A 14426-nucleotide genomic window follows, 5' to 3' on the forward strand; every position below is an offset into this window, starting at 1 on the left:
AGGAAGGCAGAGCTGTAGGTGGTGGGTAACTCCAGGGCCATCTTGAAGCAGCCTGGGGACGCAGAGCCACCTTGGGTGGTAGGAGGAGCTTCTTGAAGGCGTTTCAGGAGTCAGTGCTTCTTGACTGTTTCTATCCAGGTGGACCCAAATTATGCTCCATTTTAAGGAAGCCTAGAAGAGGAAGAGAGGTAACTCACAGATGGACCAAAGGATGAGAGTCTATGAGTCTTGTGATTCCTTCCACAATTTCTATGGCTACCACTTATCTTTGTAGTCCATGCCCCCATTATCTCTTGCCTGGATGGCTATAAGAACCACCTAGTTGGTCCTCCTGCTTCAACCCTTGCCCTTGCAATTTCTCATCCTCAGAGAACCCAGAGCCATCATCTAAAAACTCATCTATGATTCTGTCATGTGCTGCCTAACACTCTCCAGTTGTTCCCAATTGCTTTCGGGTCCCAAACTCTCAACATGGTCTCCTGGGCCCCACTTACCTCCCAGCCTGATCTTACACCATCTTCTCATCCTTCCCTGAGCACCTGCCACTCCTGTCTTCTTTCGGGTCGTCCCTCATTTCATACTTTCCTCCTGCCTCAGAGCCTTTACACATACTCCCTCATCGCTCTGTTAGTACCTCCCCTCATCATTCCCTAACTAACTTCTACCAACCTTCCAGTCCCAGCTTAAACATCACCTCCCTAGGGCAGCCTTATCTGAATTCCCTGTCTACATCAGGTTTCCTTGACATAAGCTCCGTAACACATTCTCCTTGCCTTTCATGGCACATATCTCAGTCTGTAATTAGACTGTGGGTTAAGTGCATGTTGAAGGGAGATGAGCTCCTGGGCCAGGGTCAAATAGTACCAATGTGTGCTAGAAGTTTCAAAGTCTCAGTGGCTTCACTAGCTTTCTGTTGCACTTTGGTTGGAGAGGCTGGGGAAAAACTCAAAGGCCAGGGTGTCCAAAGGAGGCCAGACACAGGAGAGAAAGTTGACAGCGATGCCCTGTGAAGGCCACCATCCCACCTCCATCCCTCCACCTCCCAGAGTCACTCTCAATGCATAAAGTCATGCATTCTGCTCCTGGACCTTGTTCCTAAAAGCACAGATTATTTATTTTTGAACTGAAAATATGCCTTCCCCCCCAGCCCAAATTCCTACCCTTCAAGGTAACCTTTAGGGAAGAAGACCCTTTTACTCCTCACTGTCCAGCAGAAACTCTTTTATGGGTTGGCACCTAGTCTGAACCACTTCCTTTTAAAGAACTCTGACTACAATAGTCCAGACTCCAAATCCTAGAAGCTTTGAAAATATATCCACTGTTCAGAGGGCCGACGAAGGCAGTTAGACTGTCCTGAACTGTCCTGCCTCAGGCTGAAATTTTTGTAGCACTTGATCAGTTGCAAAGTGATCTTCCCTTTAATATCTCATTCTATCATTGGATATCTGAAGAAGAAGTGGAATTGGGGTAAGAATTTAGGTTCTTGCCCTAGCAATTGGGTGGCCAGGGTAAGCCTCATGGTGGAGGACCCTTAAAGAAAACTCTAAGGATTTTAAGGAGAGTCAAACTCTACATCCATCCAGGCAAACATCTACTCTTCCATTGATTAATGGATCCATTCATCCATGCAACACATTCACTCTTTCATCCATCCATTCATCCATCTATCCTCTGTCAATCCATCCATGTATCTTTCATTCATCCATTTGTCCATTTGTCCTCCATCCATCCATCCATCCATCCACCCTCCATCCACTCCTCTATCCATCATCCATCCATTCATCCCCTATCCATCCATCCACCCATCTATTCATCCATACATCCATCTTCCATCCATGCATCCATCTTCCATTCACCCATCCATCAATCCATCTACTTATCCATCCTCCATTTATCCACACATCCGTTGCACATAAAGCTTTGAATGAGGTGGTCATAGCCCCTGCCATAGTGGATCTCAGGCTAGTGGAGATAAAATTCTCTGATTGGCCCAGTCTGGGTCATTCATCCACTTCTTTGCTTGGGGAAGGTGGGGCAGCTGGGTTGATAGCTGTATCAAGATTATGTTTAGAGTAGTTTCCCCAGGGAACACATTGGGGTGCTGTTATGAGAAGAAGAGAGGAATTATTCTGGCTAGGCACAATCAACAAATGTCCACTAGATTTAGTGGCACTTAATAATTATGAGATGGAGGGATGAGAAAGGATGTGGGGAGGCATTCCTGCTTTTCTCCTTTTCTAAAGCACAGGGGAAACCTGGTTTTCTTGTTTATTGGCCAAAATTTCATCATCTGGACCTTGGGTCCCTGTCATAAGGACCCAGAAGTATCCATCTCTTTCTAGATACCTGTCTATAAGTATCCTAGCTGGGGTCATCACTCTTCCCTCCTCCACCTAAATGCATCAGCCACCCCCAAGATGCTTGTAGGATACACATGGCATAGAAGTGCTTATAGTTAGGAAACAAAGGCTGGAATTTCTTTATGCTCTGACAACCCAGGAGGTACTGCCCAAGACTCTGAAATGAGTCCTGAGCCAGCCCCCCAGGCCCCTGCAATAGAGTTTGAGTCTAAACCAAAGTGGTTCTCATCTCTGGCCACACATTGGAAGCATCTGGTGAGCTTTTACAAAATACTGATGCCTGAGTCCCAACCCCAAACATTCTGATCAAATCGATGTCTGGTGGTGCTCAGGTATTTGAATACAAATTTTAACAGCTCTCCAGGTGATTCTAATATGTAGAACCACTGGGTTAAGAACCACTGGTCTGAGTGCAATTTCAAAAACCCTGTTCATAACTGTGCTACTTTGCTTTCAGGGCAGAAGCATGATAAAGGGAGAGGCTGTGGCTTGTTGATGGTTGCATCCCCAACATCTTGTGGCAGTGCCAGGCAGGTGCTCAATAAATATTTGTGGAATGATGGATGGCTTGGCACAAATCCCCTTAATGGAGCTGAGATGGCTCCCCTGAAGACTGCATGTCCTCAATTCCTCCTGGCACATGGGGAAGGATTCGAATCACTTGAGGTCAAGCTGTGGTTCTCACGAGGATCTTAAGACTGCTCCCATCTAATCTTCTCATCCTCAACACTGGCTGCACCTTAGATTCTTCTGAAGTTTAAAAAAAAAATTTTTCAGGCCGGGCGCGGTGGCTCACGCCTGTAATCCTGGCACTTTGGGAGGCTGAGGTGGGTGGATCACGAGGTCAGGAGATTGAGACCTTCCTGGCTAACACAGTGAAACCCTGTCTCTACTAAAAATACAAAAAATTAGCCGGGCGTGGTGGCGGGCGCCTGTAGTCCCAGCTACTCGGGAGGCTGAGGCAGGAGAATAGCGAGAACCCAAAAGGCGGAGCTTGCAGTGAGCCGAGATCGTGCCACAGCACTCCAGCCTGGGCGACAGAGTGAGACTCCGTCTCAAAAAAAAAAAAAAAAAAAAAAAAAAGCAAAAAATATTTAGGCATTCTGCTTCAGTGGATTTGGATTGCAGTCCAGCCTGGGAGTTTAAAAAGGTGTCCCAGGTGATTCTAATACGTGGGAAGGGTTGAAGACCACTGTTTTGATCTTTTCTACCTCTGTGAGTCTGTTTCCAACTTCAGCCAAGTTGGCGGAGCCCCCTGGCAGAGTTTTATTGGAGGGTGTTCCTTAGTTACTGGGTTCTTATGCAGTGTTTGCCAAATGTACCTGTTCATTAATGCTCACGTTGGGTGCTTAATTAAAAATACACATTCACGAGTCTGTATTCAGACTTATGGAATCAGAAGCTCCAGGGAGGGGCCTGGGAATCATGCTTTAAACAAGCAGCCAGGCGTGTTTGTCACTTGCCAACCGCCCCATCAGAACTGTACTTACTCCTCGTTCTCCCTCCAGCACACCCAGCCCCTACGAGCTCTGGCTGTGTGTTTCGGTTCTCACTGCCAGAACACACTTCCTCAAGATCGCCTCATCAATCAGGTTTCTTCAAATGTCACCTCCCCATAGAGGTCCTCCTTGACCACCCAAGGGACTAAAGCCTCCCCAACCTTTAACCCATACCCTGGTGAGTTCTCTCCTGGCCCCATAAGGAGATGCTTTTTGTCCCGTTTCTCTCCTTCAGGCTTCTCCCACTACCAGAGCCTGAGCTTCCGAGGGCAACAGTGGCTGGCTCCTGCTGGGTGCCCAGCACCCGGCACGTGGTAGGTGGCCAGGAGGCATAGCTGTAACGGGGGGGGGGGGGGGGGGGACTAGTGCTGTCAGCCTGATTCCTTCCTAGGCGCTGGGGAGTTGAGTTCAGGGCCATGCAGGTGTCTGAAGTACTGTGAAAATCATGCCGCCCCCGTGGGCATACGGAGACGCCTGGAGACACGGGTCTGCAATAGAAGGGGGTGGACACCCCCTTCAACCCCATGGAGAAGAAAAGCAGGAAAAAGTGTGGGGCCAGTGGGTCCCTTAGGGCAAAAGTCCTAGTGGCGGCAGCTTTCTTGTCTAGACCCTGGTTCGCGCAGGGCGTGTCGCACTCATCCGTGGAGGGTGGGAGACAGCGGCCGCCCCAGCGCCCAGCAGTGGCCCGGGACAGTGTGGTCAGGTCCGCAGGCAGCCTCCTTCCTCCCGGCACCGGCCAGCCCAGGCCGCGCGCCCCTCCCCTCCGGTCCCCGGGTGGCGGCCCCGCCTCCGCCGGCCTGGCCGCCCTGTCCCCGCCTCCACGCCCCCCCCCCCCCCCCGGGCTGCAACAGGTGCCTCCGGAGCAGGAAGCTCGCGCCGCCGTCGCCGCCGCCGCTCAGCTTCCCCGGGCGCGTCCAGGACCCGCTGCACCAGGCGCGCCGTCCCCGGACCCGGCGTGCGTCCCCACGAGGAAAGGGACCCCGCCGCTCGAGCCGCCTCCGCCAGCCCCGCTGCGAGGGGTCCCAGAGCCAGCCGCGCCCGCCCTCGCCCCCGGCCCCGCAGCCCTCCCGCCCCACGCGCCATGAACGCCCCCGAGCAGCAGCCCCAACCCGACGGCGGGGACGCCCCAGGCCACGAGCCTGGGGGCAGCCCCCAAGACGAGCTTGACTTCTCCATCCTCTTCGACTATGAGTATTTGAATCCGAACGAAGGTCGGTGGAGGCTCCCCCTGGCCTGGCCCCTGAGCCCGCCAGGGGCTCAGGCCTGGGGACTTGGCACAGGAGTCCTCTTGGCTTCAGCTGTCCCCCTTCCTTAGGGGCCTGGAGGGAGGGTGCCCCTACACAGGTGCCAGGGAGGGGAGGCGTCAGTGGCCACTGCCACCCTTAGGGGGCGGTCGGCTCCCTCTTGCCCCTTAGGGGCACCAGTTTCTGGTTGCTCGTGACTGCTCCCTGAGGGTCACTCTCAGCAAAACAAAAGGTGGCAGGCAGGTCCCAAGGCTGGGGGGCGGGTGCTGTCTGCTGGCCTCTTGCCTGGGACTGGGCTGTCAAAGGGCAAGGGACATGATTTCTGTGCTTTTGGAGGAAGGAGGTGAGGAAGCAAAGAATGGAGTTAGCAGGGAGGGGTTGCAAAAAAAAAAAAGTGGGGGGGGTTGCAGTTGAACCCAGTTATCAAGGGTAGGAGGCCACTCCTTCCCTCCAGGCACTGAAGTGAGGCCATGCAGCTCCCATCACCTCCTGTGAGCAGTGGTTGATGGGGACTTTGTGTCGAAACTGAGGAAGAAGTTGTCTGTCTGATGCTGGAGAGGGTTAAAACCTTTGGTATTATAAGGCCGGCCCATTTCCTCCCTGGGTTCTGCTGCTGAACCCATCACTTATCACCCACGAGAGGATTGGTCTGAGCTATATTAAGTGATCTTCTACGCTTAGTCCTAATGGATGTGGTGGGATGGGGTGGGGTGAGGGGCAGCTGCAGCACGGATTCAGAAGGACACAGGCTCTTTCTGCCTGAACTTTGTCACTCTGTGCCTCCAACTGCCCTCAGTTGCTGGGGGCTGGGGACTTCCCCCGCGCTGGGCCCAGTGCTCATCTGTCACTTCACGTGTTTAACAGGAGCATTCGTTAGAGGGAGGAGGAGGAGGAGGAGGGGGAAGAGGCCACACGCCCAGCCTCACTGTGCATTTCTGGTTAGCAGGTTGTCTTGGAAAAAACAAAAAACCCAACCAGGCTTCCTGATTTTGACAGCCCAGCCCAGCCCAGCCCAGCCAATGCTTGTTGAAGGCTCAGAGGCAGGCCTGTTGGTAGCTTCCAGACGCACTCTGGGCTTGCCTACATCTAGTGCGTAGGAAGGGCTTTTGCTTACTGGCTCGTGGAGGAAGCCTGTCAAGGAGGCTTGGTGGCCTGATGTTTCCCACAAGCACTGTGTTAGGCAGATAATGAAGTTTTAGCTTCCATCGGTGTCCTCTCTGGCCACCTTAGGTGAGGGGTTTGCTTTAGCTTTGGGTATCCTCTTCACTTGGATACCCAGAGATGGTCATTAGTAATAATTTTGTGTCTTGGCTGGAGATGGAAATAATTAGCCAACAGAGGAGACCAGTTTTCTAGAGTTGCAATCTGGAGGACATCTTTTGCTTTGAAAAGATACAATTAAGAATCTGCAAACGATCCGCACTAACATCCGTGGTCTTTCTGTTCATTAAGATTAAAGTCATGTTTTTCAGGGAACGAATACTCACACCCCTCCCAGATTCGTAATCAGCTTTTATTTTCCTTGTCGGGTGGGGTGGGGGGATTTCCGGGGAAATAGTTTCCAAGCCAAATCTGAAGGGAGGTACTTTTTATAGTTTTTCTTGGCAAGTGGTGCTTGGTGGCCACCAGATGGGTATCTAAATGACCACAATGAAAGCCCTGGAATCTGTTTTTTCAAAAAAAAAAAAAAAAAAACTTTAGTTTTTGGAACAGTTTCAGATTTACAGAAAAGTTGCAAAGATAGCACAGAGAGTTCCATATACCCAATACCCTGTTTCCCCGTGTTAATGTTTTACATTAGTGTGGTGCATTTATTGTAATCAACGAACTAATATGGGCACATTATTAACTGAGGTTTATGCCTTATTCAGATTGGGAATGTTTTTTGTGACCTTCACTGTTTTGAGGCGTGTTGGTTGTATTGTAGACTGTCCCTTCATTAGACTAGGGCTCTAGGTTTTCGGGAGGAAGCCCACAAAGATAAAGCCCCCTTCTCATCACATCGTATCAAGAGTATGTGCTATCCAGCCAGGCGTGGTGGCTCATGCCTGTAATCCCAACACTTTGGGAGGCTGAGGCGGGCGGATCACCTGAGGTCAGGAGTTCAAGACCAGCCTGGCCAACATGGTGAAACCCCAGCTCTACTAAAAATACACAAATTAGCCAGGCATGGTGGAAGGCACCTGTAATTCCAGCTACTCAGGAGGATGATGCAGGAGAATTGCTTGAACCCGGGAGGCGGAGGTTGCAGTGAGGCAGGTGGCACCATTGCACTCCAGCCTGGGCGACAAGAGTGAGACTCTGTCTCAAAAAACAACAACAAAAAAAGTATACTATCCATGTCATTTATCATTAGTGCTAACCTTGATTACCCAGTAGAGGTAGCTTTTGTCAGTTTCTTCAAACTCTTTGGAAGGCGTTACGACATGAAACCCACACTTAAGGAGTACAGAGTAATACTCCGGAATCTGGAAAGCACTTTACTCTTTGCTCAGAAGTAGGCAGCACAGAAGAGTTAGCACCCAGAAAGAGAAGGGATGCTGTGGCCGGGAGTGGTGGCTCATGCCTGCAATCCCAACACTTTGGGAAGTCAAGGTGGGAAGATCACTTGGGTCCAGGGCTTCAAGACCAGCTGGGGCAACATAGCAAGACCTCATCTCTAATAAAAATAAAAAATAAAACAATTAGCCTAGCCTAGTTGCGCATGCCTGTAGACCCAGCTTCCCAGCTACTCGGGAGGCTCAGGTAGGAGAATCTCTTAACCCTAGGAGTTCGAGGCTGCCCTGAGCCGTGATCATGCCACTGCACTGCAGCCCATGGGACAGAGCGAAACCCTGTCTCAAACCAACAAACCAGACAAAAAAAGAGAAGGGACATGGTGAGCTTTGAGAGGCTAATGTGAACTGCCCCAGATGTGCATCTGGCTCTGGGTCACCCAGATGTTAATAGCAGTCACCTCTCTTTGCTTCTGTATGGTGGGACTCCTCAGGGGTGAACACTAGCCTTAATCTTTTTATTAGGTTTTGTCCCAGATGGCAACATATTGGTGACGCATGTAAAGTTCTACACTTAACTCTGGGCACGAGCTTGGCAAAAACCAAGGAAGGAAAGGTACTGCTAATGGGACAGGCATTGTTGTTAGAATTGGTGAAGGTAAATTAGGGAATTTGGGGGAAGTCGGATGCTCATTTTATGGAGTTTAGCATGTAGCAGATGTTCATTAGCCCATGTGATTCCACTCCAACCCTAGCAGGCAGGCACTATTATCACCCCTGTTTTATGGAGAAGGATGCTAAGGCACAAAGAGGTAAAGTAATTTTCCCAAAATGGGCAGCGTTGCTCCATATCATGTGTTCTGAACTATTGTGTGAGGGTCCTCCTTCTCTCATTTGGCGAGAGACGCATGCGAACCAGTTAGCAAGGTGTCTGGGGCCATGGCAGGGCTGGAACTGAAAATCTTGTTTACAAACAAGATGATCTTGTGCAAGTCACCTGGCCTCTCTGGACCTCTGTCTGCTTATCTGTAAAATGGCTGAAATAATACCACTTGCCTCATAGGACGGTTACGTGCCTTGAATAGGTTAACCCATTTAAATCAACACAGCATGTGATCTGTTACTAGTGGTTTAGTAAACCCTTGCTTTTGTTAATGGAGGTGTTCAATTAATATGAGCCATTGTTTATTTACTCATTCAGCTACTGAGCACCCTCTGCGTTAGATCCTAGGGTCACAATGGGGAATGAGACCCAGATCCTGCCCTCTCTGAACTACTGCCTGTAATTGTGCCTCTGTTGTTTTCTCTTGTTTAATTGCATTAACTAATACCGCCAGTAGAGTGTTACATGATAATGAAGACAGTGGGCATCCTTGCCTTGGGGGAGGACTCTAGTGTTCGCTTTAGAATTGAGGTGTATGAATTATGTAAAGGAAGTATTAGTTCTTTCTTTTTTCCCCAAGAGTTTTTATTACAAATGGGAGTCGAATTATATCAAAGGCTTTTTTAGCATCTATGGAAAAATATGATCTTATTCTTTGTAGACCTATAAATATGTTGGCATACATTATTAGATTTCTTTATATGAAAACATCCTTGGTATGGACTCCACTTGGTGTATTATTTTCTTAAGGTGGTGGTGGCATCAGATAATATTTAAGAATTTTTCAGTATTCGTGGGTGATATTCATATTGTCCTATTTTGTGTGCTATCAGGTTCAGGTTTCTTTCCTTTTCTAAGCTCAGGAATAATTTCTGTCTCCCTGGGACTCCTGGTCTCTAAAGCTGTGATAGAATTCCTCTGTGAAGCCGCCTGGACCTGGTGCTTCTTTGTGGAGTTGTTTCTTGATAACTTTATACTGTGGGAACTGATCTCTTTACACTTTCTATTTCTACTGGAGTCAATTTTTGTAAACTATCTTTCTGGGTAATTATCCATTTTATCTGTCTAGGTTTCAAATGTATTCACTAGAGATGTGCAAAGAAGACTCTTAATTTTCTTTCTAGTGGAGGAGACATCCAAGTACACAGTGACAGAAAGACCCGGGGGGCAGGGACGTGGGAGTCCTGATGGGGCCACTGATCCCACCCTGGAGGGGGAAGATGTGCTGGCTGTCAGCAGACAGTTCAGAAGCTGAATTCCCTTATGCGTGATTCTTACTTCTCCCAACTTGTAATACACTGAGAGAGACAGGTGGATACTGGGAATCCCTGGTCACCTCCAGAGATGCCGGATCTCCAGTTAATGTGTTGGGGACAGATATGTTGGGGAGTGCTCACATCTGCTTTGCCTCAACGGTCTGGTGCAGCCCTCCTTCAATTTCTGCTAAGCTAAAGCATTTAATGCCAACTTTGGCCTTTCAGAAAGGAAAACTGGTTCCTTCTGACCACTGCTTATTGTTTTATAGAGTCTATTCCTGTGATCCTTACACTTTTGAGGTCACAGCCCTTTAAAAAGCTGATGAAATCCGCAGATTCTATAGACACACACACGATGCGTGTGCATGCTCCACATGGGCAGCCCTTTCGCCTGGGCACTGCCCCCTCACCACATACCCCCTGCACCCCCCACCTACACATCCCCACCTCCCCTCTCCACTCCCTCTCATATCCCCCCATGTGCTTTTGATGTCATTTCTCAGCACTCACAGACCCTTCTGTGTCCCATTCCCTAATTTTACTGGCACTTCAGTGTAGGAACACCTGCTCTCAACCCATTCACAGGGCACAATTAAAACCCCATTCTTTCAGCAAACACACTGAATGCTGGTTTTGTGCCAGGCCCTGTAGGGGCATAGGGACAAATTAGATATGGTGTCTGGCCTCCCCTGGCCCCCAGGCCAATATGGGTCACGGTCTGGTAAACAAATAGGGACAAATGAGGTGCTGTGATACAGTATCTGTGTGTGTGTGTGTGTGTGTGTGTGTGTGTTTGGTGCTTGCTAAAAATAGTGTTCTACACTAAGCAAGCAGGTTCACTAAACACATGTGACATTCAGGGACATTGCCTTCTGTGTTAAGGACAGGCCTTAATAAGTCTGCTTTGGACAAATAACGTCTCCAGGTGCAGCTGGAAAGGTAAAATGAGGGCTAGAACTGAGCATCGGCCTTGCAGGGAGGCAGACGAAATGAGGTTGAAGTTGCCTCACTCGTTCTTCCCTGTGAAACACATGGCATCTGGGCTTCTAAATTCAAGCCCCTGTGTTCTTTTGGTGGCATAGATTTTGATCAGGAGTAGAGGCCCCTAAAACTTTAAAGCAGTGTTATTCAGGTTGGTTCTCAAGGCTCTCCAGCCATATCAGGTGGCAGGTTAAATACATTTGAACAATGTAGAATGGGTGGCAAGGGGCTCTCAGTCCTGGCTGCATTAGAAGTTCTCAGGCTGTGTCCTGGACCAGTGAGATCAGGCTCTTGGGGGTAAGGTCACTTTGCTGAGAGTTTGCATTGGTAAATGGCAGGGCAGGCCTTGAACTTGGGCACTGAGAATTCTAGGTCCCTGCCGTCAGCACTATCTCACAGCCTGAATGTGGCCCTGGAGGGCAGCAGGACTCCGTATGGAACTGCTGTCTCTAACTTTGTCTGATGTTTCTCATGTACAGTGGGATGTGTGCACGTTCACCTCTTGCAGTTGATATTTATATAATTATAAATTGTATCTTGCTACTGTCCTAATGGGATTATACTCATTGGAAAACTCCTGGCTAAGGTAGAAATGAGAAACGACAGGGAGCTCTGCTATTTTTCTGTTTCTTTCTCCATCCTGGTGGATGGTCCTGCCTGCCTCCTGGGCATTTGGATCTAAAGCCCTGCACTCGAATCTTTAATGCTTTTTCCCTCTGTGGAAGAAATATACCAAAGGCAGACTGTAAGCCACATGCAGAGTGGGGAGATTGCTTTTCCTGGGTTGGTATTTGGGACCCTCCCGACCTTGTAATCTGAGGTTTTGGAAAAAGAGCATTTCTTTAGCTGGGTCTGAAGGGAAGAAGTGGCCTGCAAAGCTCAGGATTTATGAAGGTCCTTATCAAAACAGACCTGCTTGGGCATGCCTGCAAAAGTGAGAACGTTAAATGAGGGGGAAAAAAACCCCCAAGTCTGAAATGCCTGCTAAAGTTATTTTAAAGGCTATGGAAAGGGGCTGTTTACCTGTATAATCCTAAGAAGGTGCGCTGCAGGTCTAAAATCTGCAATGGGTGACATCACCTCTGTTGCCATGGAGTAGGGAGGAATGTCTTAATAACCAGGGGGTTGGAAGGGGCCACTGATGAAGTGTGCCCACCCCCGGGAACATGGCACTGAAATGAAAGCTCCTGGGGAAAAGTATAAATAAAGAAGCTGTCAGTCAAGAAGGCATTAATTTTAAATCTCTGCCCCCGGCCAAGGGTTACACAGGCCCCACTGTCTTCAAGGGAGAAGTTTCCACTTGGATTTTAAGTTGGCTGAAAGAAAAATGGAAATCAGCCTTTCAGGCTGTGCGAGGGGATGTGGGGATCAATAAGAGACCAAACTCTCAGAGGTGGCTGGTCGGAGAGAGGGGCTGTTTGCTAAGTTGGGCAGAGGGTAGAAAGAAGGGATGTTCCCCTGCTCATGTCGTCTTCTGCAGGCCTTTGACAGAGTGGGTGGGTTTAGCCCTGATGAGTCCTGTTGCAGGAGGATTATCTAAAATCTATTTCTGGGGAACTCTTCTGACCAGATCTTTCCTTCTCCTTTTGGTGAGGAAGCCACTCTGAGGTCTGTTCTCTGTCATGCATTGTACTCTCCTCTGTTAGACACAGACCTTGCTAAATCACGAGTTTAATCTCAAATCCTTTAAAAACGAAGGGAGTTCAGCAAGGTGATTGGATAAATTGTGGTGGATTTGTACAATGAAATAGTACACAGCAATAAAAAAGAAAGGACTACTGCACACAATATGGGTGAAGCTCAGACATTCTGTTAGCAAAATAAGTGAGACATATACATCCTGTATGATTTTATTTATGGGACATTTGAGAACAATCAAACCCAGCATATGGTGAGAAAGTCAGGGAGTGGTTCTTCCTGGGCAAGGGTGTCTGGCTTCAGAGGGGCCACAGAGAACCCTTTGGAGGACTTGAAATGTTCTGTATCTTGAGTGTGTGTATATATATGCAAAGGCACAAGATGTATGTGAAATATTTGTGCATTTTACTGCATATAAGTGATGCATATTTTAAAAATTGATGAAGGCCGGGCTCAGTGGCTCACGCCTCTAATCCCAGCACTGGGAGGCCGAGGTGGGTGGATCACCTAAGGTCAGGAGTTCGACACCAGCCTGGCCAACATGGTGAAATCCTGTCTCTACTAAAAATACAAAAATTAGCCAGGCATGGTGGCAGGCACCTGTAATTCCAGCTACTAGGGAGGCTGAGGCAGGAGAATTGCTTGAACCCTGGAGGCAGAGGTTGCAGTGAGCCGAGATTGCGCCACTGCACTCTAGCCTGTGCTGCAAGAGTGAGACTCTGTCTCAAAAACAAACAAACAAAACTGATGAAGTCTGCAGATCCTATATACACACACGTGCATGCTACACATGTACAGCCCTTCCCCCCGTGCACTGCTGCTCCCCACATCCCCCGCTGCACCCCCCACCCTGAAATTGAATGCAAGCTTTGCCCTGACTCTTTTTGTGGTCTTGAGAATTTCCTTGCACCCCAAGCCTCAGTTTCTTCATCTCTAACACAGAGGTGTTCAGAGTAGCTATCTCCAGGGGTTGATATAAACTGCAGAGAGAACAGGGGAGCGTACACGTGAAAGCTTGCAGCACAGTGGACATAAGCTATTAGAATGACTAAAAATAGGAATATCTCTGGAATTCTCCAAGGCAGGAGGGCCCCAGGAAATGGCTTGAAACCAGCAAGAGACAGTTCTTCCCATCCAGATTTGAAGATGGAGATGAGTCCTTGTGTGTGCCACATGCCTGGGCCCTGCTTCCGCCATCTAAAAGGTGACCTTGAGGCCTGCGGGTTGCAGATTCCATACATTTCTCCACCCCTCTCCAAAAGCAATACGTGTCAGCATGTGGGCGCGCGTGTTTTTGCAAGCAGTCATGCCAGCAGCCAGTCTGCAAGCCTCATTGCTTGTGGATCATCCTGGTCCTGTGTCCCGGACGCCTGGCCTTGCGGCAGCCTGCCTGGGAAACACCACTGAGTCCTTTTGGCCCCGTCTGGGGAAGGCAGACAGCTGTCTTAGCTGGGGCAAGGTCAGCAAAGACATCGCGTTCAAGATGACTTTTTCCAGTGGTTCCATGGACGAGACAGGATGGCAAATGTCCTCCCTTTCCTTTTTGGCATTTCTGGACCTGATTTATCCAGATGGAATTTCTCGACTTTCAGGCCCTGTGTCTGTATGTGTCACCTCTGAATGAAGGGCGTGACAACCTGACTCTGGTCATTAATACACATGATTCATTGATTGAGAATCCACTTACTGTTAGGTGGTGTGTGTGTGTGACCAGGTGGGGTGTGGGCAGCAGTGGTCTGGGGGGCTTGTCAGAAAGCTTGCTGAGTGTCAGATTTGTTATTTGGAGGCAACCCATTGCTTTTCAAAGGGGTTCTTTCTCTAGGTTGTGCACACCCGCCAGATGAAAAATCCATCCACCTTCCTGCTCTGTTTTGGGATTCTTTGCAGCCCTTGATGGGCAGGAAGTTATAAGAGTTGTCGGGGCGAGTGGCAGGAGGCGAGGTTTGCCTCTCTGTCTGCTCCCCTTTCCTCCAGCTACAGATCTGCGGTGCCAGCTGTGGCATCCTAAGTGCTGCCTTGGTGACAGACTGTGATGTCCCAAACCCAGGCCCTGGGACTCACACCACCTCG

At 49.2% G+C, this 14426-nt stretch overlaps 1 protein-coding gene across 6 annotated transcripts in view; it reads left to right on the forward strand.

Moving 5' to 3' along the window:
- Positions 1–3924: 3924 nt before the first annotated feature.
- Positions 3925–14426, forward strand: part of NFATC2 (nuclear factor of activated T cells 2) — a 154485-nt gene continuing 143983 nt past the window's right edge. The window contains exon 1 of one of the 6 annotated variants that reach the window (XM_063634203.1): positions 3925–4037. Coding sequence is in view for 4 of the 6 variants with exons in the window: in XM_055266585.2 (XP_055122560.1) it covers positions 4941–5070 (130 nt within the window). In the remaining 2 variants the exon portion in view is untranslated. Of the gene's footprint in view, positions 4038–4704; positions 5071–14426 lie in introns of those variants that run through there. The other 5 variants (XM_055266585.2, XM_055266589.2, XM_055266588.2 and 2 more) reach the window with 5 other exon arrangements.

Source organism: Symphalangus syndactylus, chromosome 24 (assembly GCF_028878055.3).
Source record: "Symphalangus syndactylus isolate Jambi chromosome 24, NHGRI_mSymSyn1-v2.1_pri, whole genome shotgun sequence".
NCBI lineage: Eukaryota > Metazoa > Chordata > Mammalia > Primates > Hylobatidae > Symphalangus > Symphalangus syndactylus.